Genomic DNA, 22,760 nt, shown 5'->3' with positions numbered 1-22,760 from the left:
GGGGCTCGATCCCAGGACCCTGGGATCATGACCTGAGCCGAAGGCAGATGCTTAACGTCTGAGCCACCCAGGCGCCCCTAACAGTCTTAGATTTTAAGCAGCATCATAACTGCGTCACTGGACACCTTAGGGGCTCCTGCTACAGACCAGGACTAACTGCAACAAACAGGCTCTCGGGTGCACACCCGGACACACAGCACAGCAAGGGAAATCCCCGGGAGGCAAAAAGAACAAAGCCAAAGCCCGCAGCAGGTGTGTGAGGCCGTGAGCTAGTGGAGGGCATGGGGGCTCATCTCAGTAAACGTGGGACTTGACTTTAATAGCCAAGCCAGAGGAGATGAGGCTCTGAGCTCTTGCAAAGAGTTGGCCTCAGGTCAGTGGCACTCTACACATCTGGGAATGAGTGCAACTCTAACCTCAGATCACACCTAAAGGGCCTGAGGCAGCCCTCCAGTGACCAAGGCCACTTGAAGCCTTTCCCTGGGGTGTCTGTAGGCTCTGCTGTTCCCAGGGCATCCTGGAAAGAAGCCAGGTGTGGGAGATAGATGGGAGAGGATGACCCTCTACAAAGCCAGCCAAGAGGCTCCAGCAAGACTTAGTAACCAGATGCCCCAAGGCCCCTTTGTTGGCTGTTGTTTTCCAGCCACCTGCAACAGAAACGATTAATAATTAGGTGCTTCCACATTCCAAAAGGTCACCTTCTCACTGAGGCCTTCATGGATCACCCTACTTAAAATTGCATGCCCCCCAGCACTCCCTGTGCCCTTTCTCTGCTTTATTTCTCTCCATAGCATTTAGCTCTATATCTGTATAAGCTATATAGCGAATGTTTGAATTATCTATTGCTTGCACCACTCCCAGCTAGAGCGTCAGCTCCACGAAGGCAGGGATTGTTGTCCCTTTGGCTCACTGATGTGTTTCTAGTGCTTAGAGCAGCAGGTGCTCCATCAATATTTGCTGGATAAGTCTGTGAATAATGACGACAGCACCAGCCGTGTTATGTGCCTGATTTTTAATCTTCACAGCAGCCCTAAGAGGTAGGAATAGAAATTGCCCCCAGTCCCCAGGTGAGGAAAGTGAGGCTCAAAAAGATTATGTAGGGACACCTGGATGGCTCAGTCTGTTAGGCATCTGACTCTTGGTTTCGGCTCAGGTCATGGTCTCAGGGTCTTGAGATCAAGCCCTGCGTTGGGCTCCCTGCACAGTTCGGAATCTCCTTGAGATCCTCTCTCTCTCTCTCCCCCTCCCCCACTCACTCGTGCCTTCTCTCTTGCTCTCTCTCTAAAATAAATAAATAAAATTTTTTTTTAAAAAAAGAGAGGTATGTACCTGGCCTAAGGTCACACACCCAGTAAGTGGCCAGACCTGGACTCATATCAATTGAAAGATAGATTTTAGCATATCTGAAATGGAAGTGCACATCAGAATCAATGAGATTGCTGTCAACCAAGAGGCAGTCACCAAAAGAAGAAACATGTCTTTGGGAGCCCGTGAACAAACTTGAACATCGTTGAACACGTTCTGTCACTTCGGCAGAGCGGTGTGCATTTTTTGGAACTCTGTGTATTGAGCTTCATCGTTGAAACATCTTCCAAGACATTGGGTGATGATTGTGGTTACGGATGAGAAGTAACCATGTACCTAGAAATACTTGCAAACAGTAGCGGGGGCATCCACTTGATATTAATGAAGCAAATGGTTGTTGGAGAAACAGCTGCGCTTCTTGCAAAGCAGCAACTGGGAAAGAAGGATTCCCTCCATTAGACAGAGTTGGGTTAAGTTTCACTGATGAGGTACATGGAAAAGGACAATGTACACCGTGGTTCTCAAACTTGATTACATATCAGAACAACCTGGGTGGCTTGTTAGAACACAGGGTTGCTGGGCTGGGTCCACCCCAGAGGTTCCGATTCAGTGCACTGGGGCGGGGCCTGAGGATCTACCTTTGTAGCAGGTTCCTCCATAGGTCCAGTGCTAATGTCTAGGAACCCCGTTTTGAGAACTGAGCAGAGCAGTGGAAGCAGGAACAAAAGCCAAACCCCACAGGGTAGATGAAACATTTCAACAAGAGGGAGGTGTGGTTCATCCAGGCATCCAAGGGACTTGGCGTGAAGACAGAACATCCATTTGTCAGAATCTTCTGGCCAACTTTAAACAAAAGCCACTTAACTTCCCCGTGCATGTTGCAATTGAAACCCTGAGACCATTTACTTCAATAGAAAATGCTGGTCGAACCCAGGTGCTCTTGGACCCACATCAGTGATGTTGTCATTGCCGGAGGTGCTCGAGAGGGGGAGATAAGGAACCTGGGTTCCTTATCAGATGCCCAAAGAAATTGAAAATAATTTGTTAACATAAATAACATTTAGGGGCGCCTGGCTGGCTCATTTGGAGGAGCATGGGTTCCTTAACAGATGCCCAAAGAAATTGAAAATAATTTGTTGCATAAACACATAATTTCTAAGGAATTTCATTAAATATAAAATAAGGAATATGAAAGCATTGCTTCATAATAATCAGCTTTTTAATTGTACATAAAATAACGGTGCATCTAACAATCTATATGATCTAAGATTCAAAGAAAGATGATGTTTGTTTTAAGAGAAAATATAACTAGCACCGCAGACCTGTGACATGGATATTACTGCTCGAGGCAAAGTGTTAGGCCTGCGCCGATTTCAGTAAGGATATTCTGTAAATACAGTGCCAGAAGTGGTGCCTCGGTGCCTGAGGTTTGGGAAACAGAATATGACCGTGGCTTTCAAAGTCATCGTTAGGGCCTCTCAACCTGACAAATTCACCCAACGAACAGAACCCCCCCCCCCGTTCATATTGACTCCTCCTGTGAAACCAGATCTGCATGGCACAAATTATATATAATAAGGGAAGAAAACATTTCCAAACCCAAAACCATAAATTTAGTTAACAAAGTAGTCACAAAAATCTATAAGCAGAAAAAGAAATTTGAGACTACCTATTTTATCTTTTATGATGATAAATATAAAGATAAAGATGATAAAGATGTTTGGTCTTTCTTTTTGTCCCTCTGAAAACTTCAGTAAGAATACAAGGATTTCTTTTAGGAATATTTGTGTTTTTAGAGAGTGCTTGTAGTTTGGGCCAGAATTCCTTTGATCAGTTTCTTTCCAGCTGTTTGTTAGGATTTTGTGATAAAGCTTATGAAAGTACCAAATGCATTTGGCTGGAGATAGTAGAAAGCTTGCCTGGTATAAATGACAGGGGCCTTTCTTGTTTATTTAATAAGTCTAGATTTGGATACTTTCAGAACTCTGGCTCAACATCAGAGTTTCTTCCTCTCCCCTTATGGTTACAGAATAGCTGCCACAGATCTAAGCATCACGTCCTCACTCCAGCAAAGATAGGAAATGGGCAACAAGGACAGCAAGAATGAGCTTTTCCTCAACCGCCTCTTTTTTTTTTTTTTAATCAGGGAGAAAATCTTTTCCAGAAGCCCCCCAAGATGTTCTCTAGTGTCTCACTGACTAGAATGGGGTCACAGGATTACCCTTAAGCAGCAAAGGAGACTGGGGAAGCAATTTAGCCTGTTCGTTCTCTAGAAAGGAAGGTAGGCAAAGGGAACAGCTGTTGGGTATTCATATTATGAAATCTAATAATCATCCTGTCTTTTAGTTTCAGCTCCAGAATTTGTTTTTGAACATGGCTATCAAACTTATCTGCCCACGGAAAGCAATGAAAACCAGACAGCCACTGTCATCTCTCTCCCTGCCAAGTCCCGTGCCAAAAAGCCCACAGCACCACCTGCTCAGAAAAGGCTTAACTGTTGCTATCCAGGTAAAGACAGCATTGTGTCCTGCTTATATAGAGGATGTAACATGTAACAGATTCCAGGGCTCTAGCTCGTGAATTCCTGACAACTGGATATAGACGTGTTCTAAACTGCCTGGCTTAAAAATCAGAGCCGCCCCCCGCCCCAGCATTTACATCATCACATATGATCCATCTCTCGCTGTCCCTGGTCACCGTGCACGTGGACTGTAAGACTTTTACAGACACGGGCCTTTCAAATGGGATTCATGAGGATCCAGGTTACTGTGAATTTTTCTTTCTGTACTATGGCTTAGGAAGACATCCAGAAAGATTGTTGTTTCCTTTAAAAAATAGTAATAACTTTTGATTTGGAAATAAATTCAGACTCACAGAAAAGCTGAGTCTGAAAATTTATGTATGCCCTTCTTCTGGATTTCCCAAATGTTAACATACTGTATTTGCTTTATCATTCTTTCTGTATATACATACTCTTCCCCCAAAGCCATTTTAGAGTAAGTTGCAGACCCGATGTCCCTTTACCCCTAAATACCTCAATGTATATTTGATAGAACCAAGGAAGTTCTTTTATAAACCACAGCACAATCATCAAAATCAGGAAATTAACATTTAGGGGCGCCTGGCTGGCTCATTTGGAGGAGCATGGGACTCAGTCTCGGGGTCGTGAGTTCGAGCCCCACGTTGGGCAGAGAGTTTACTTTAAAAAAAAAAAAAAGGAAATTAGCATTTATACACACTATTATCAAACCACTGACCTTATTAAGATTTTATTAACTTCTCACTCATGTTCTCAATAGCAAAAGAAAAACATTTTCCCCTGGTTTGGGATCCAATTCATGATCACACATTGCTTTGACTTTTCCCGTCTCTTTAGTTTCCTTGAATCCTAAATTTTTGTCTTTCATGACCTAGACATTTTTGCAAAGTACAGGCCAGTTATTTTGTAAAATGTTCCTCAGTTTGGATTTGTCTCATGTTTCCTCACGATGACATTTAGGCTCTGCAGTTTGGGCAGGAAGCACAGACGTGATGTATGTCCTTCTTGGTGCATCGTATCAGGAGGCACGTGATACCCGTCTGTCCTGCTTACTGCAGGCTTTACGCTCATCACTTGGTTAAGGAAGTTTCTGCCAGGTTTCTCCACCCTTAGGTTACTGTGTTTCCCTTTGTAATTGATCTTTTCTTGCCTTTTTAAGGTTGCCAATTCAAGACTGCCTATGGCATGAAGGACATGGAGCGTCATTTAAAAATTCACACTGGTAAGTGACATTTCTGTGGCATATAAGCCCGGAGCATGTGCTCTGTGCTAGGAGCCAGGGATCTGGACAAGTCAGACATGTGATAGGACATGGAATCTCGCTGGTTGTCACAAACACAAATTCAGTAAAAGTAAGATGCTGTATCTGTACATGATTTTGGCAGAAACTGTGTAAAGCAATAAAATCCAGTGCTGGAGCAGATATGAGCAAATTTAGCTAGTGGAAGTGTGAACGGCTGCAACCATTTTGACAATTAATCTGCCAGAATTAATTAAAATTTAAATGTACATATTCTTATTTTGAAGCGATGGTCCTATAAATGTGTATATTTGTAATGATTGATAAAAGAATAAAGGTGAAGAATAGTAAATTTTTTTTATGTATCTCTACTGTATCACTGGATACAGAGTGTGTGTGTGTTATTTTTGCCATTTTGAAGGTGAAATTTAGTAAATATTTTTTTTTAAAGGAAAGGGAAAGGGGCGCTTGGGTGGCTCAGTCAGTTAAGCATTGGCCTTCAGCTCAGGTCATGATCTCAGGGTCCTGGGAACGAGCCCCACGTTGGGCTCCCTGCTCAGTGGGGAGTCTGCTTCTCCCTCTCCCTCTGCCCTTCCCCCCTGCTCCTGCTCTCTCTCTCTCTCTCTCTCTCAAATAAATAAAGTCTTTAAAAATAAATAATAAAAGGAGAGGGAAAGATTGATGAGGCGCCTGGGTGGCTCAGGTGGTGGAGCGTGTGACTCTTGATCTTGGGGTCATAGGTTCAAGCCCCAGGTGGGGTGTAGAGATTACTTAAAAAAAAAAAAAAAGTAAAAGGAGAGGAAAGATTGATGCATGGAAAAGAAAAATGTACTTATTTCTGGTGATTTTAATTTTCTTTAATATATTATTTTTATGTCTCCCAGATTTTCTGAATGGAGAAGGAACTGTATTTAGATTATTTTTAACAAAGTATTAGATACTCATAATTCAAATGAGAGAGAGTGACTGCGGAGTGTATAAATGTGTATAAGGTCGGGGTCCACTGACATTTGGCGGGGGCGTCACTCATTGCCCAAAGTCTGCCTCCACCTTTGGAAGATGAAATCTCCAGCAGTGATTTCTGACATTTGTCAGCCATGGCTAGTGATTGCCTTGCCGTACTGGGGTCACCATCCTGTTCTAACCAACCTCACTGTGTCACGTCATTTGGATTTATTCCAATTATCAGAATATTAAGTTTCAAGTATTGGTAAGCATTCTCGACGTAACAATGAATCTCTCCCTGTGGGTTCAACATGAATCCCGTCAGTCGAGTCAAGCACAGCATATTCATCCTTGCCAGAGTAAAGTGCTGTCATTATTCACGAGGATTAAGAAAACAATCGAAACACATAAGTGAAGCAGTGACCTTAAGTCCGTTTCTGCAGATCTTCAGGAAGCACCTTATACACGCAGGTAGCCCAGCTTAGGGTCGTAGGGTGGTTTCTCTGTGACTGCAGCAACTCCAATAATATCAAGGCGGAGAGTTGACAAGGTGTCCTCACCTTAGTTACTTTCGGAGAGGAGGCCATGGCCAGGAGGAGCCCTAGGGGGCTCTTCACCCGCAGAGCTAGCCGGAAACCATCCTTCTTCCCCAGCATCTGGCGGCTGCCCAGGGGGGCAGATACACAGCCCGGCGACCACAGGAGCTAATCAGCCGCTGACAGTCAGGAGAAATTCCTGTTCGTGGATTTTTAAATTTGACTAACATTTTTTATTAATAAAATCATAATCTTTCATACACTTTTAGGTGTATTCTTAAATCCCAGACGTTTGCTCTACAACGGTAGTGATCAGCTTTGGCTGACAATTGATTTTAGCACCTGGCTGTTTAGGATTTAGCCAAAAGACATATTTAATATATAAAGTAAAAAGGGGAAATCCTGATTCAGAGCCCCCTTCCTTATTCAATATAAGCCCAAAGTCACCAGTCTTAATAGTGTCTCATTCTGAAATTTTAGCATACCTATCCTGGGCCTAAAAACACACAGAAATCTACTTTTTCCATCTATTACTAGATTAATATTATATATATTGTCACTGCAAATTGCTGTTTTCCACTTAATATTGGTCATCTTTCCACATCAGTAGTACATGTCTGCTTCATTCTTTTTGGTGGCCCAGTAGGGAACTGGTTCAATTATTTATCCAGTGAAATACTTCAGCTTTAAAAACCATGCTGTAGAGATTTAATGATGTGACAAGATGATTGGAATTATTTTATGTGCAAGAAAGTAGTCAATGGGGAGGCATTGTTGCATTTGGGCTCAGAAAGCAAGACAGTCGTGGGTTCTAATCCCAGTTGTTGAGAGGATTAAGGAGAATCATTGAGAGGCACCGTGCCTTTCAGAAAGTATTTAAATTGATGTTAGCCAAGAAGTTTTTTGGTACCAAAAATACACACACACACGCACAAATAATTGGAGAGCTATCCATCAAAAAATCAGCAGTCATTCGGGGGCAGTAAGTACATGAGTGAGTATAGATGAAACTGCTGTGACAAAGACCCCCACCCCAGCTCACACGCGGTAGGGGTTTATGTGTCTCTCACATAACTGTCCGGAGCTAAGCAGGTGGTCTAGAGCAGGTAGGCAGCTCTGTCCTACGAGATCAGCCAGGGACTTAAGTTCCTTCTGTGTCACTGAAGCGCATCATGGTAAGGGCTCCTCCATCTGCAGGCAAGCCGCCCTCACCTGCCAGTTCGGACACCCCTTGTCTTGGAGACAGCTGGCAGGAAGGGCGGAAAGAGGAAAGTAAAAGGCAAGCAACGTCACTTTGCAAAAGGGACCCACTGACCCTCTCTGCCATTTCATTGGCGGGGACCGCGCCGCCAAAGGATGACTCCTGGCTGCAGGCCAGGCTGGGAAAGGAAGCCTTGAGCTGCTCAGCCCGGAGCTCTCCGAAAACTTAGAGCCTCTGAGCTTTAGGGTGTGTCTGTGGAAAAAAAAAAAAAAAAAAAAAAACGGGAAAAGGAGAGAATGGAAGGAGACAATGAACAGTTCCTTATTTTCCTTAGCTCTCCTTGAGACATTTGAGTCGCCTTCTATTTTTAATTAATAAGGAATCCCCATTCGATGTAGGAAAAACTAGAAAATGGCAAGAGGCAAAATAGAAGAAACTCCCCCCTCTCCCAAGAGCTCAGGTCTTGGCAGATTTTTCTATCTAGCTTTTGGGGTTTCCTGCATATTCTTGGGTGACCGCGTAGTCCTCTTATCATAAGGCAAGGTGGGGGGGCGGGGAGTAAGCCTCTTTCTCCTTCAGGGTGGTTTTCTGATGCCATCTGTGTGTGTGTTTGAAGGAGACAAGCCCCACAAGTGTGAGGTCTGTGGCAAGTGCTTCAGCCGGAAGGATAAGCTGAAGACACACATGCGCTGCCACACGGGGGTGAAGCCGTACAAGTGTAAGACGTGTGACTACGCCGCGGCCGACAGCAGCAGCCTTAACAAGCACCTGCGGATCCACTCGGACGAGCGGCCCTTCAAATGCCAGATCTGCCCCTACGCCAGCCGCAACTCGAGCCAGCTCACCGTCCACCTGCGGTCCCACACAGGTAGGTCCCTCCTGCTGCCCTCGCGCTGGGCTCCTCACCACCAGCTACTGAAAAGCACCTTAAAGCACTGAGTCACGGCCCAAGTAGACGAACGGGGGACGTCTGCTCACTGCACGGTGTGCAGGTTCGCTTTGCGTCCACCCAGAAGAGCCTTTCTCGGTCGATGAGGGAAAAAAAAAACACGGCGCTCATAACCTCATCTCTATCTTTAGGCAACTTTATAACTTAGTCACTAGTAAAGTATTGAATGAGGAGGTGAGCTAAATGAAATCGAGAGATAACTATAAACAGTGCGTTTTTAATAAATGTCTGCATAGTTTCTGCATTCCGGTCATTTTTGAAGTATACTCAGATTAGGTCAGCATGCGATAGCTTCATGGAAAAACTCGGCAGGTAGGTCACTTAACAAAGCATGGACGTTTCCTTCTGGCAAGTGTATCAGTTAGCTATGGATGCAGTGATGCTGTGTAATAAGCCCTACAAAAGCTCAGTGGCAGATTATAATCAATTACTGCTCACATACTTCATGTCTAGCCAGTTGGCTAGACGCTCTGTTGATCTTGACTGGGCTCAATCACCTGTGGCGGGGAAAGGCTGGGTGTCCCCTGACCTTGGCTGGGGATCGGCTGCCTGGGGGTTAGCTGGCTGTCCACTTGCCTTAGCTGGGGCTGGTCCGGCTCTGCTCCACGTGCCTCTCATCCTCCTTTTGGAACAGTGGGCTACCCCAGGTTTGTCCTTCTCATGACAGTGGCAGGGGTACAAGCAAGCACATCCCAGTGGGTAAGCCCATTTCAGGCCTCTGCTTGCATCCCATTGGTTGAAGCAGGCTATGTGGTGGGGCCTGGCGTCAGGGATGGGGCTGGCCTCACCCACGCTGGGAGGTCACCACGAGGTTACAGGGCAAAGGCCAGAGATAGGAGGAAGGGTGAAGAATTGGGACCATTTTTGCAAACCACCACAGTCCACCACACTGTCACGCACAACTCTGACATGTGGATTTAATAATGCCTTCCTAAGACCCACATAAGTCACACCCCATCACAGGATCAGGCTCAAACACCCAGGATCCCGTGATCTCCCCTGGGTCCGGATATGGCTTCTCTTGACCTAGAGTTCCTTTGAAGTAAAAAGACAAGTCGTCTGTTCCTACATTCCCAATGTACAGCGGTGACATGGAACCAGGGCATTTCCAGTTACCCTGCTGTTCGAAAAGAGAAGAATGGGAGGCACTTGGCATTCACAGCTCCACGGGTTTCTAGAATCCCTCTGGGCACATGTCCCCAGGTCCCCTCACTCTGGGGACAGAGAATGTTCCCTGATTAGGCCTCGGCTCAGCTTCCTGGCTCCTGACTCTGCCCACTGCAGCATCCTTCCCATCAGCTGCCTGAGCCCCTTCCAAAAAGTAGTGGAAAAGGTACTTTTGTGAAACTCTCTCAGCCTGCTTCCCGCCTACCAAAAGTAGGGCTCTTTTTAGTCGAGGGGGATGACAGGTTTGCTGGTAGAGCCGTGTGCAAAATTTTGTGAGTCTGTGTGCCGAAAGCCACACCCACAATTCTTTCAGAGACTCTCCTTTCCTCTGAACCCCATTGTAGGCACTTTTGGCATATAACCTTCTGTGGCTGAATCCCTTGACGTCCCTAGGAATCCTTGTCCAGCTGGAGAACCTACGTGGCGCCAACTTAATTCTTTCGGAGATTTTAACGAAGAACCCTACATTCACACCCCTCATTTCTCATTCGGTCCTCCCCCTGAGATCACATCCCTGGGTATGACCTTTGTCCCCCGGCTTCTGTCTTACTTTGGAAACCCTTTGCTGGTTGGAGGTGAGAAATGTTATCTAACTCAGCACATCTTCAGTTTGCTCTATTCTCTCGAAATTCCATTTAGAAAATGGCCAGTTCTTGTGTGAGTTTGTCTCTTCCTTATAGGACCTCATCATATGCAGCCCGTAAGGCACTTTCACTGTTCTGCCCAGAATTAATCTCTTTGCTCAAGTCCCAAATTCAACAGGTATATTATATTCTCTATCTTCTCACTTACTGCAGGTGACAACGGGACCAAATGTTTGCCATTAAATAGTGTGCCCTGCCACTTCTCCAGTCTTTTCTTGCCGTCCAGTCCCCAAAGCCAATGCTACATATTCTAATTTTCTGGTATGGCAGCACTCTTGTTTCTAGATATCAATCTCTGTATTAGTTATCCGTTGTCACACTAAATGCAGTGTAACAAATACTCCCACAAAACCTCATTGGACACAACGATGTACCTTTTCTGGTGGCATGCTGGGGATCAGCTGGGGGTCACTTCGGCAGTTCTGATCTTGGCTGGACTCACATGTCCGAGAATCTGCTGGCTGTGAGCTGTCTGTCCACTGGTCTTGGCGGCGGGAATCCAGCGCTTCTCCACATTTCTGTCACCCTCCTCCTGGGACCAGCACGCCAAGCCAGCCTTGATCATCTCATGGCGATGGCTGACAGAGGTGCAAGCAAGCAAACCCCAGTGTACAAGCCCATTTCAAGCCATTACTCATATCAAGTCTACTGAAGATACCATCAGCCAAATGTAGCCACATGATTGTCGAGGGACATGGCAGGTCATCCTGCCTCTGTCTGGAGACCATGCATAATGGCACGCGTGGCAGAGGCCATGGCTACGGGAAGGGAGGAGAGGTGGTGAGATTTGGGAACGTTTTTGTGGTCTACTAAAGCAAGTTCCAGACATAGGCATAACCAATGGCCAACTGAGTTTCTTCAGAAATCTCCCACACCTATGTTAGAGGACCTGAAGGACTCGTTTACGAAAGTGGTTCTGAATCATTTTGACTTAGAAGGATAAACTTACCATTTACAGTAGCATCTTCAAGTTGGTCTAGGAAAGGTGAATTTTCTAAAACTTTATGCTGTTTATGCAGTGTCTCCATGGACTGTTCATTTCCCTTTTATAAATCCATGGCACTTAGAACATTTTACAAATTGTAAAATTAATAGGATTTTGTTTGTATCCTTTCATCGCTAGGACTGACTTCATTCATCATCAGTGGTTTTCATAGCAAGCTAAACTCAAGAAAGATCTGTCAGCTTACATATATCAGTTGCTTATTCATTCAACAACATTCATAAAGTCCCCGCAAGGTACTAGACACTGTGAGGATCACGTGGGGGGCAAGAACAAACGTAGTCATTAGCTTTGGAGAGCTCATGGCCCCATGGAACCATGACTAACCATTACGCCTCAGTTGAGAAATCTGTGGTTAAAAAAAAAAAAAAAGATGACAAAGGGATTGGAAACCTTTTCTTTCATATCAAGAAGTGTTGTTAACTCTGCAACTCAGCTGTGAGATTTGGTTATCTGGTATTTCTGGGTTTCACCTCTGCTGACAGCTTTAAAAAAAAAAAGGCAAAAAGACTGTAATTTGGGGAGGGATTAACAGGAAAACCTAGTAGAAAATTCTGGAGCAGGGATTCTTCCTTCTGGATCCACAGATACCTCCACTCAGAGATCCATGAATAAACTTTAGATGGTCCATGAATTTGGATGGGAAAAAAATTACATCTTCATTTTCACTAACCAAACTGTATTGAAATTGGGCGTGTCCTTCCATTTGAAAATTGGCAACTGATCTGAGAATAGTGCATATTGCTGCCAGTGGAAATCACAGATCTTTTCATAACAGTCCCTGGAGATCGATCAATATATCATTTATGCTCTTTTCTATTTAGAAATTATAGTTACAGATCCGCCACTAGATCTTCTTATTTAATGCATTAATAAAGCCCACATAGGGGCACCTGGCTGGCTCAGTTGGTGGAGCATACAACTCTTGATCTTGGGGTCGTGAGTTCAAGCCCCATGCACAGATAATTACCCAGCATCTAAGAATACCAGCTTTGCAGCCAGCCTGGGTTGGAATCCAAGCCCTGCTACGTACTACTGGGGGACCGTGAACAAGTTATTGCAGTCTATCTAGGCCTCATTTGTACAGTAGTGTTAAGAATAATATAATAGGGGGCACCCGGGTGGCTCAGTCGTTAAGCGTCTGCCTTCGGCTCAGGTTGTGATCCCAGGGTCCTGGGATCGAGCCCCGCATCGGGCTCCCTGCTCGGCGGGAAGCCTGCTTCTCCCTCTCCCACCCCCCCCGCTTGTGTTCCCTCTCTCGCTGTCTCTCTCTCTCTCTGTTGAATAAATAAATAAAATCTTAAAAAAAAAAAAAAAAGAATAATATAATAGTACCCACGTCGTGGGAATGTTGGGAGCATCAAATGAGACCATTCTTGTGGAGTGCTCAGCAGAGTGCCTGCCATCTTGGAAGCAACCGAAGAATGTTAGCTGCTACTTGGCTTGCTTCAACAATATTGAAATGGGCGGGGTCACCAATTTGCTTGAACTATCTGTACCTTAGATAATTCGGACTTGCCATTCATTGAGGAAACAAATTTGGAGTACCATGTGCATTCAGATGTTTGCAATTTCACTTTCCCTGCTCATCTTTCAGCGACCATGAATTAAAAAAAAAGACAAACAAACCAAGCAGCTGGATTTCGTAACTTCACGAGTAAAGAACGCAGCTGGCAATGTGGGATAAATAAATTTTGCGCAATAAACACGTCTTTATTAATAAAAATCTGCATGAAGCGTAAGCTGGGCATTTCAATCGCTTTATAAAGACTATTCTGATGAGTGAGCATGGAGCTGACTGATTCCAAATGTGTCCTCGAATCTGTTACGACATGTAACTCAATCAAAATCAACGGATTATGCAAAATTTACACAACTGTGAACCATTAACTAGCAGAGTGGGCACATGAGCAAAATGAACCATAGCTTGATCGTTTTAAAGAACATAAGTATATTCACAAATTCCATTTGGTTTGGGACAGTTGAATAGCTCTTTTCAGTCTCCCGTTTTTCTTGTGGGTTTTTTTTAACGGTGCTGGTGGTTTAGGTTTGGGGAAAGAAAAGAAGCCCCCCCCCCATCCCCTTTCCCCTCCCCCCCAGGGGCTGCTAGCAGCTGCAGTAGGAAGGTCTCCATCCGCCTGCCTTGGTATAAGCGATTTTCTGGTGTATGCTTCGGGGGGATCCGCTGTGGTTGTTGCCTGCCTGTTCTTATCGAAACTCACCTTGTGTTGACAGGGGACGCCCCCTTCCAGTGCTGGCTCTGTAGCGCCAAGTTCAAAATCAGCTCGGACTTGAAAAGGCACATGCGCGTGCACTCGGGGGAGAAGCCTTTCAAGTGTGAGTTCTGCAATGTCCGCTGCACCATGAAGGGCAACCTCAAGTCGCACATCCGCATCAAGCACAGCGGGAATAACTTCAAGTGTCCGCATTGCGACTTCCTGGGTGACAGCAAAGCCACCCTCCGTAAGCACAGCCGGGTGCACCAGTCGGAGCACCCGGAGAAGTGCTCCGAGTGCAGCTACTCGTGCTCCAGCAAGGCGGCGCTGCGCATCCACGAGCGCATCCACTGCACCGACCGCCCCTTCAAGTGTCACTACTGCAGCTTCGACACCAAGCAGCCCAGCAACCTAAGCAAGCACATGAAGAAGTTCCACGGGGACATGGTGAAGACCGAGGCCTCGGAGAGGAAAGACGCGGGCCGCCAGAGCAGCCGGCAGGTGGCCAAGCTGGACGCCAAGAAGACTTTCCACTGTGATACATGCGACGCCTCGTTCATGCGCGAGGACTCGCTCCGCAGCCACAAAAGGCAGCACAGTGAGCACAGTGAGAATAAGCACTCGGATGTGACGGTCCTGCAGTTCCAGATAGACCCCAGCAAGCAGCCGGCCCCGCCCCTCACCGTGGGCCACCTGCAGGTGCCCCTCCAGCCCAGCCAAGTGCCCCAGTTCAGCGAGGGGCGAGTCAAAATCATCGTTGGGCATCAAGTGCCACAGGCCAACACCATCATCCAGGCGGCGGCCGCCGCGGTGAACATCGTACCCCCCGCCTTGGTGGCGCAGAACCCGGAGGAACTCCCCGGCAACAGCCGGCTGCAGATTTTGCGCCAGGTCAATCTGATCGCCCCCCCTCAGCCCTCAGGGTGTCCGAGCGAGGCGGGCACTATGACCCAGCCCGCTGTCCTGCTGACCACTCACGACCAGGCCGATGGGGCCACTCTGCACCAGACTCTCATCCCCACGACGCCCGGCAGCCCCCAGGAAGGCTCCAGCAACCAGACTTTCATCACCAGTTCGGGTATTACATGCACGGACTTTGAAGGCCTTAATGCTTTGATTCAGGAGGGGACAGCTGAAGTGACAGTGGTGAGCGATGGAGGTCAGAACATCGCCATGGACACCACGGCCCCGCCTATATTCTCCTCCTCCTCCCAACAAGAACTGCCCAAACAGACTTACTCCATCATTCAAGGGGGAGCCCACCCAGCCTTGCTCTGTCCCGCGGATTCCATACCAGATTAGTACCTAAAAACCAAAAGAAGGGGGGGGAAAGGAGTGACAAAAACAGGAAGTCCTAAAAAGAATTCTGTAAGAGGTTTGCTCTTAATGTTTTTAAGGATTGATGTGAAACCCCTCCCCTCGTAATAAATCGTAATTTTATACTGCTTACTATGATTTTTTAATGCTTGTGACCACCTCGGAATCGCCGTGTTCTAACTGTTGTAGAATGTTGCCAAGATGATTCCAATTAGGGCTTGGAATTCAATGCAGTGAGTAGTGAATACATTTGTTTTGTCCGGCTTGATTTCCCAATTCTGAGAAGGGTTTTTTCCAATCTTATTAAATTTGTGTGGGAGATGGGAGACTTCCCAACCTCTCTGAAGTCATCATTCTGAAATACCCCCCTTCCAGGTCTGGGCTATTACTGTTTTAGTACATGGATACAAATCTATTGGCATGAGGACCATTTTCTATACAATGTTACATGGATACTTGACCCCCCCCCCAAAAAAAGAAGTGTTTAGTGCTAATGAGAAAAAAGAAATGGTTTCCTAATAAATTGATACGTGAGTAAAATATACTGAATGTTAATGATTCTTTAGAGTCACAGTATGACTGGGGCATAATGGGGTGTGAATTATCCTATAGCTAAAGAAAATTTGAAGAAGCAAAGGTTTTTAGTCCTCCGATCAATATTATACAGATGTCTTACAACCTTCACAGTCAACTTAAGTATTACTGATGCCTAAAATGACCCAATGATACCATTTCCATTTTGGAACGAGATTGACAAACCTGACATTTCTGTTTAGATGCAAATATGATGTGACTTCCTACTAACGTTTAGAATGGATTTCTAGGATACCATTGTTTGAAATATCAGTATTGTGCAATCTCGGGGACCAGACGAGTGGTATTGGAAAAGCACCTACATTTTTCAGAAGGGTAGGCTCTACTGAAGAAAGGGAAATTCAAAGGTTACTGTTTTAGAATTAAAATGCTGTTTGATCAGTAGGTGGCGCCAGAGAGCAAGCTAGAATTACCCATGCTTGTAACCAAAGCCGTAATTTCCAGCCTCTAGCGCGATCTTCAACTCATCATGGGTTCTTAACACATATTGGATGACTGAAACATGCTTTCCCAGAGTGTCAGCAAGGATTGGTGAGGAAAGCATATTTAAAATGTTACGAGAACTCTTACATTTTTTAAAAGGTTTTATTTATTTGACACAGGAGGAGAGAGCACAAGCAGAGGGAGGGGTGGGCAGGGGGAGAGGGAAAGGCAGACTCTCCCAAGGAGCCAGGAGCCCCAGTGCGGGGCTTGATCCCAGGACCCTAGGATCATGACCTGAGCCGAAGGCAGTCGCTTAACTGATTGAACCACCCAGGAACCCGGAGAACCCTTACATTTTTACCAGAGCCCTCATCACTTTCATTTTCCTAGCACACAAACTTACTAAAATTTTCATGCAGATCAGCTCACTTTTACATAAAGATATTACCCATTCCCCCCCCCCTTTTCTTTGGTAACAACAAACTAAGGAAATACACAAAATAGTGATGCGGAAACCTTCGGGGTTTGCCTGTTGGAATAGGAAAATCAACTTCCCTTACGAAATAGCTGTAAAGTTTGAGTTGTCTCCTTCCTTTCTTTGATCCTTAATATCTGAACACAATTCTGAGAATTCGTGGGGTGGGGGGGGCAATTTATTTTCATATAAGCAATGCTGGTAATGAGTCATTAACTGTGGTTTGGCAAGAAAATGAAAAAGCTTGCAGCGTACTATGTTAATATTTTAATAATTTCACTGCTTTAGAATTATTGCTTACAGCCTTTTTTTTTTTTTTTTTAACTAAGAGGGAGAGCACTAGGTGGGGGAAGCATGGAGGGGCAGAGGGTGAGGGAGAGAGAGAATCTTAAGCAGGCTCCACCACCAGCACAGAGCCTGACACCAGGCTCTATTTCAGGACCCTGAGATCATGACCTGAGCCTAAATCAAGTCAGATGCTAACTGACTCCGCCACCCAGGTGTCCCGCCTACAGCTCTTTAAGAAACTATTTAGCTATTCAGTTTTAGCTGGCAAATTTCTATTGTCATGAACCTGTTTTCCACATCTTTCTTTCCCAGAATGCCCCTTTCTTCAACTTTTAAAGGATTTTTTTCCCTGATTAGAAATGTAATGTGCATTCAAGGTAGAAAAGATACAAAACACATGATATTATTTTTTAAAATTAACATTGGGGCACTTGGGTGCTTAGTTAAGCATCTGACTCTTGGTTTCTGCTCAGGTCAGGATCTTGGGGTCATGCCATCAAGCCAACCTCGGGCTCTGCACTCAGCGTCGAGTCTGCTTGAGATTCACTCTCCCCCACCCCCCGCCCTTTGCCCCCCACCTCCTGCTCGTGCACACTCTAAATAAATAAATAAAATCTTTTAAAAAATAAAAATTTTTAAAAATTAAAATCAAAGTTACTGGTAATCTTCTACCCAGACATAAAAACTGTGACCATTTTGATGGACTTCCTTTTTTGATGGACTTCCTTTGTTTCTATGTTTATGTATGTATGGTTTCCATTCTAGTTATAGAGTTGGGTTTGAATCAAGCATAGTTTTCTGTTTATATATTTCCTTTTATATATTTATATCTCCAGCTATCTGCTGCCCCCATACACACCTACACATGCATACACACACACACACACACACACACGCATAATTGGATTTTTTTTAACAAACCACAACAGCAAAACTTGTTATTACAAATAAACTATATACAGAATTGTACAAAAACCAAGCCAATCATCTCCAGCGCCCTTCCTATTCTCCTCCTATCTAGGGTTAGTAATGCTAAGTTTTCTCTGTGTTCATACTGACATACACAGACTCAAAACAATAATGTAGAAAAGGTTTTTTCCTATTTTTCTAGTAATTGTATCATACTATGTATATTTCTCTGCATTTGCTCTTACTATTCCATGTATGAACAGGATTACAGGTGAATACGGCTATCTCTACTGTTTTTTTTAAGCAAAAGGTAGTGTGAACATACCATGCGTTATTCAGCCATCTCCCTACTCATGGATATTCAGGTTGTTTTGTTTTTATTTGCCATTAAAAACAGTAGCAATCAACCTCCTGCACAATTGCTCACATTCGATTGTGCTTTTGGAGTTACAACGAGTGTCTGTAGTTTGTACTTGCATATAGATTTAGATTACTTTTTTCGAAATGGTAGCCTCATCCGTGGTGCAGGCCCCAATGATCACCAATCCTGGCTATTAGCAATCTTTCAAAGTTTTGTCAGTCTGATAAGTGAAATGAGCCATCTGGGCTCTGTGCATTTCCCCAGCTGGTGTTTTGATCTGCATTTCTGTGACATCTCTATATAGACTTGTTGATCATTGGCCATTTTCTTGTCTGTGAACCTAAAACACATTCTCCCTCATGTTTCTCCTTGAGTTGTTGGGCACTGGGGACACGAACCCCATGTCTGTCACATTTTCTCCCCTCCTGTCTTTTGTCTTCTGACACCTCACAAAAAGAACTCTCTTTTCCTATAGTCAGCCTTCTATTGCTTCACTTGGGGCTTCTGTTTTTTCTAGGACTGTCATCTCTTCCCCTGAGATGAGAAAAGGGTGTTTTTTTTTCCTTTAATATATTTGTTGTTTGTTTTTAGTTAGCAACTTACCGCAGCAAAAATTCCTATTTATACACATTTGACATGGAAATTTGGCAGCCCACATATGCCAGGACCATTTGTTAAATACAATATTATTTTCCTTGCTACTGAAATCCTAATTTCACCTGTAAATGGAAGTTCTCAAATACACTTGGATCTGTTTCTGGAAGCTCTGCTTTGTCTCACTGATCTTTATATCTTCTCTGGTTTGCCAGCAACACACATTTTATTATAGTAGCATTAAGGTGAGCCTTACTGTCTTTTAGGATCACAAAGCCTCCCTCTAGCTATTCTTTTCCAAAATTTTCTTAGCAATTCCTAGATATTCATTCTTCCAAATGAACTATCATTTTATCCAGTACTTCTCAAGGCCCCCCCAAAAAGAAAATCCTTTTGAGAATTTTTATTAGAAATGGATCCATGTGATATTGAACTTATACAAAGAATGACTTATTAAAATATGTTAAATCTTACACGCAAAAACCTTTATTCAGCTCCTGGGTTAACCATTATTCATATGGTTTTCTTCATACACAATCTATTCTTATGATATGAGGCCTATATTTCCTTATTATTGTATAATTTTATTATAATTATAAATAGGGGGGCACCTGGGTGGCTCAGTCGTTAAGCATCTCCCTCTGGCTCAGGTCGTGGTCCCAGGGTCCTGGGATCGAGCCCCGCATCGGGCTCCCTTCTCCGCAGGAAGCCTGCTTCTCCCTTTCCCACCCTCCTGCTTGTGTTCCCTCTCTTGCTATGTCTCTCTGTCAAATAAATAAATCTTTAAAAAATAAATAAATAGGATTTTTCCTTGTTAAAATAATTGTTTGTTGCAAATATATAAAGAATAGCTACATTTGGTATATTTGTCTATATTGAGCTCCCTTAGCAAAAATTCTTCTTAATTGGGGCACCTGGCTGGCTCAGTCGGTAGAACGTGAGACTCTTGATCTTGCGGTTTTAAGTTCGAGCCCCATGTCAGGTGGAACGATTATTTAAAAACAAAATCTTTTAAAACAATTCTTATTAATTGACATTAAGTATTTATTAGAAACTCTTGGTCTCTGGGGCACCTGGGTGGCTCAGTCGTTAAGCGTCTGCCTTCGGCTCAGGTCATGATCCCAGGGTCCTGGGATAGAGCCCCGCATCGGGCTCCCTGCTCTGCAGAGAGCCTGCTTCTCCCTCTCCCCCTCCCCCTGCTTGTGTTCCCTCTCTCGCTGGTCTCTGTCAAATAAGTAAATAAAATCTTTAAAAAAAAAAAAAAAAGAAACTCTTGGTCTCTGATAAATATAACTTATAATGGTTATGATACAGTCATCTCATTTCCAGGTGGGTTTTTTTTTTTAATTTTTTTTAAGATTTTATTTATTTGCGAGAGAGAATGAGAGAGAGCATGAGAGGGAGGAGGGTCAGAGGGAGAAGCAGACTCCCTGCCAAGCAGGGAGCCCGATGTGGGACTCGATCCCGGGAGTCCAGGATCATGACCTGAGCCGAAGGCAGTCGCCCAACCAACTGAGCCACCCAGGCGCCCCTCCAGGTGGTTTTATCTTGTAATATTTATACTACTTTGTTTCCTTGCCCCACTGCAATTAGCCTCAGCCTCCAAACAAAGCCGATACAGCTGACATCCTTTTGTGTCTCCAATTTTAATGTGAATGGCTTCAGAATTTTCCTGGTTCACATAATATACACTGTTCCTCTGAGGGGTGGTTTTTCTAGTACTTGGGTCATTTTCTTCTACTGCAATTTTCACTTAGAGTTTGTATCAGGGTAGGTTGCTGAATTTTAGCAAATATCTTTTCAGCATTTTTTGACATAACTCCTTGGGTTTTGCACTTAAGTCTGTTGATGTAGTGAATTCGTATAGCCTGGTATTCCTGAACAAACCCTGGGTCATGTTGGCTTATTCTTCTAACAAACACATTGCTTGGGTTGCAATTATGACATTTCGCTTGAAAGTTGTCCAACTCTATCCATAAGTGTAATTGATCTCTGGGATTCTTTTTTGTGGTCTGTCTGATTTGGGCCTCTCTCCTTTTCAGCAATTTAGCAATAGCTTTGCTATTCGGGAGTGATCCGCTTATGACGTAGGCTGCTGCCCTTTCTCGTGGCACATCCTTAACGAAACTTCCCTGCTTTTTCCACAGTGACAAGTCTGGGTTTTACAGCCTGGGTGGCTCAGTTTTGGTCATTTATATTTTGCAGAATAAAAAATTATTCACTTTGCTCTGGATTTCACATTCCATTTACCATCCTCTTAAAATGAATTTTAAATCTTTGGCATCTTGGGGAGTTTGTCACCTTTCCTATTGCTATTGGTTTCAGAGGAGGGGAGGGTTTCTGCTTTTGTTTTTTTTGTATTTTCAGTCTTCTCCTTAGTCTGCCAAAGAGTTTATCTATTTTTCGTAAAAATATTAGTGTGAAAGCTTTTACTGTTAGTCACTTTCTTTGCCCTCCTCCATTTTATTTATTTTGGCTTTTCTCTTTATATTAATTATTTTTCCTGCTTTTCTTTCCGTTTGTTTTGTTATTCTAATTTCCTGTAAGTTCACTTATTTTCAGCCTTTCATAATGAAAGCATTTAAAGCTATGTGTTTTCCATTGTGACCTCACCTATGTTAAAAGATCATTTTTTTAAAGTTAAAATCATGATTGTCATACAAATATAAAATATCAGTGGATAAACTGTAATGAAAGTATTAATGAGGGCATTGGTTTCAACAGGCTCCAACGGGCTCACAGGAGAATTCAGTGCATGTATAAGTTACACAGGTAATCAGAAATGCTACACTGAGGCGCCTGGGTGGCTCAGTCGGTTGAGTGGCTGCCTTCAGCTCAGGTCATGATCCCGGAGTTCTGGGATCAAGTCCCCAGTCGGGCTCCCTGCTCAGCGGGAGCCTGCTTCTCCCTCTGCTTGCCACTCCCCCTGCTTGTGTGCGCTCTCTCTCTCTGTCAAATAAATAAATAAAATCTTTAAAAAAAAAAAGAAAAGAAAAGAAATGCTACACTGAATTCACACACATGCAGAATGGCTCAGTGTCTCTATGGCAACATCCGCTGCCCTCTGCCAGATAAAGTACGTTCACATTCCTGTGGATGAGTTGTTTGCATTATTATATGTTTCTGTGCCTCACAAGGTTGTAAAATATCTCAAAAACAATGAAAGGCATGAACGTCCAGAGAACTGGATAGCCCAGAGCAGAGAAGAGACAGGACACCCAGTCCATCTTTTATGCCTATTTGGGGGTCTTTCAAAAATGTTTGTGATATCCATAGCCCTGTAGATTTTTATATGAAGTATCCTTCTTTTATAAGTTTCTAGATGCTTTGTTATTTCAGTGGGTTGCTTGGTTTGGTGGGTTGTCAGGACAGAATCCAAGGGTTATAGAAAGGAACGTTTCTTATTTTTCAAGTAGTTACAATTTGGGAAACTGTATTTGGGATTATAGTTTCTGATATTCACGGGCCTGAGGATGTGACCTGTGAAGATACATGCTTTTTGTAATTTATTAGTTTTTTTAAAAAGATTTTATTTATTTCAGAGAGAGAGAACGAACAGAGGAGGGGCAGAGGGAGAGGGAGAAACAGACTCCCACTGAGCAGGGAAGTCCAATGTGGGGCTCCATCCCAGGACCCTGGGATCATGACCTGAGCTTAACCGACTGAGCCACTCAGGTGCCCTTAAAAATTTTATTTAGAATGTTAATTTTTTTTTCAGCGTGCTTATTTCATAGATACCTGCCAATCAGAGCAAAAACTGGTAACGTGCATGGCCATAAAAAGAACTAATAAATTACAGGGGCGCCTGGGTGGCTCAGTCGGTTAAGCGTCTGTCTTCAGCTTAGGTCATGATCTCAGGGTTCTGGGAGCGAGCCCGGCATTAGCATCATCCATCATCCATCAGGCTCCCTGCTCAGCAGGGAGTCTGTTTCTCTTTCTCCCTCTGCTCTTTCCCCCCACACCACTCATGTGCATGCACTCTCTCCCAAATAAATAAATAAAATCTTAAAAAAAAAAAAAAAAAGAAGCACATTGACTTAATTATTCAGTTCTA

At 44.1% G+C, this 22,760-nt stretch overlaps 1 protein-coding gene across 3 annotated transcripts in view; it reads left to right on the top strand.

Annotated features, from left to right (window-relative positions):
• ZFP64 (ZFP64 zinc finger protein) overlaps positions 1-22,760 on the top strand; it is an 82,950-nt gene that overhangs the window by 13,016 nt on the left and 47,174 nt on the right. For 2 of the 3 annotated variants that reach the window (XM_045885971.3, XM_045885970.3), the window contains exons 3-6: positions 3,652-3,813; positions 5,004-5,066; positions 8,383-8,634; positions 13,765-15,621. In XM_045885971.3, the coding sequence (XP_045741927.1) occupies positions 3,652-3,813; positions 5,004-5,066; positions 8,383-8,634; positions 13,765-15,047 (1,760 nt within the window). In that variant the 3' untranslated portion in view covers positions 15,048-15,621. Of the gene's footprint in view, positions 1-3,651; positions 3,814-5,003; positions 5,067-8,382; positions 8,635-13,764; positions 15,622-22,760 lie in introns of those variants that run through there. The other variant, XM_045885972.3, reaches the window with a different exon arrangement.

This window comes from Mirounga angustirostris, unplaced genomic scaffold (assembly GCF_029215605.1).
Source record: "Mirounga angustirostris isolate CCGP_5_RB_7025 unplaced genomic scaffold, mMirAng1.0.hap1 SCAF_10, whole genome shotgun sequence".
Classification (NCBI taxonomy): domain Eukaryota; kingdom Metazoa; phylum Chordata; class Mammalia; order Carnivora; family Phocidae; genus Mirounga; species Mirounga angustirostris.
The sequence above is the reverse complement of the archived record's forward strand: the minus strand, read 5'-3'. Positions and strand labels throughout refer to the sequence as shown.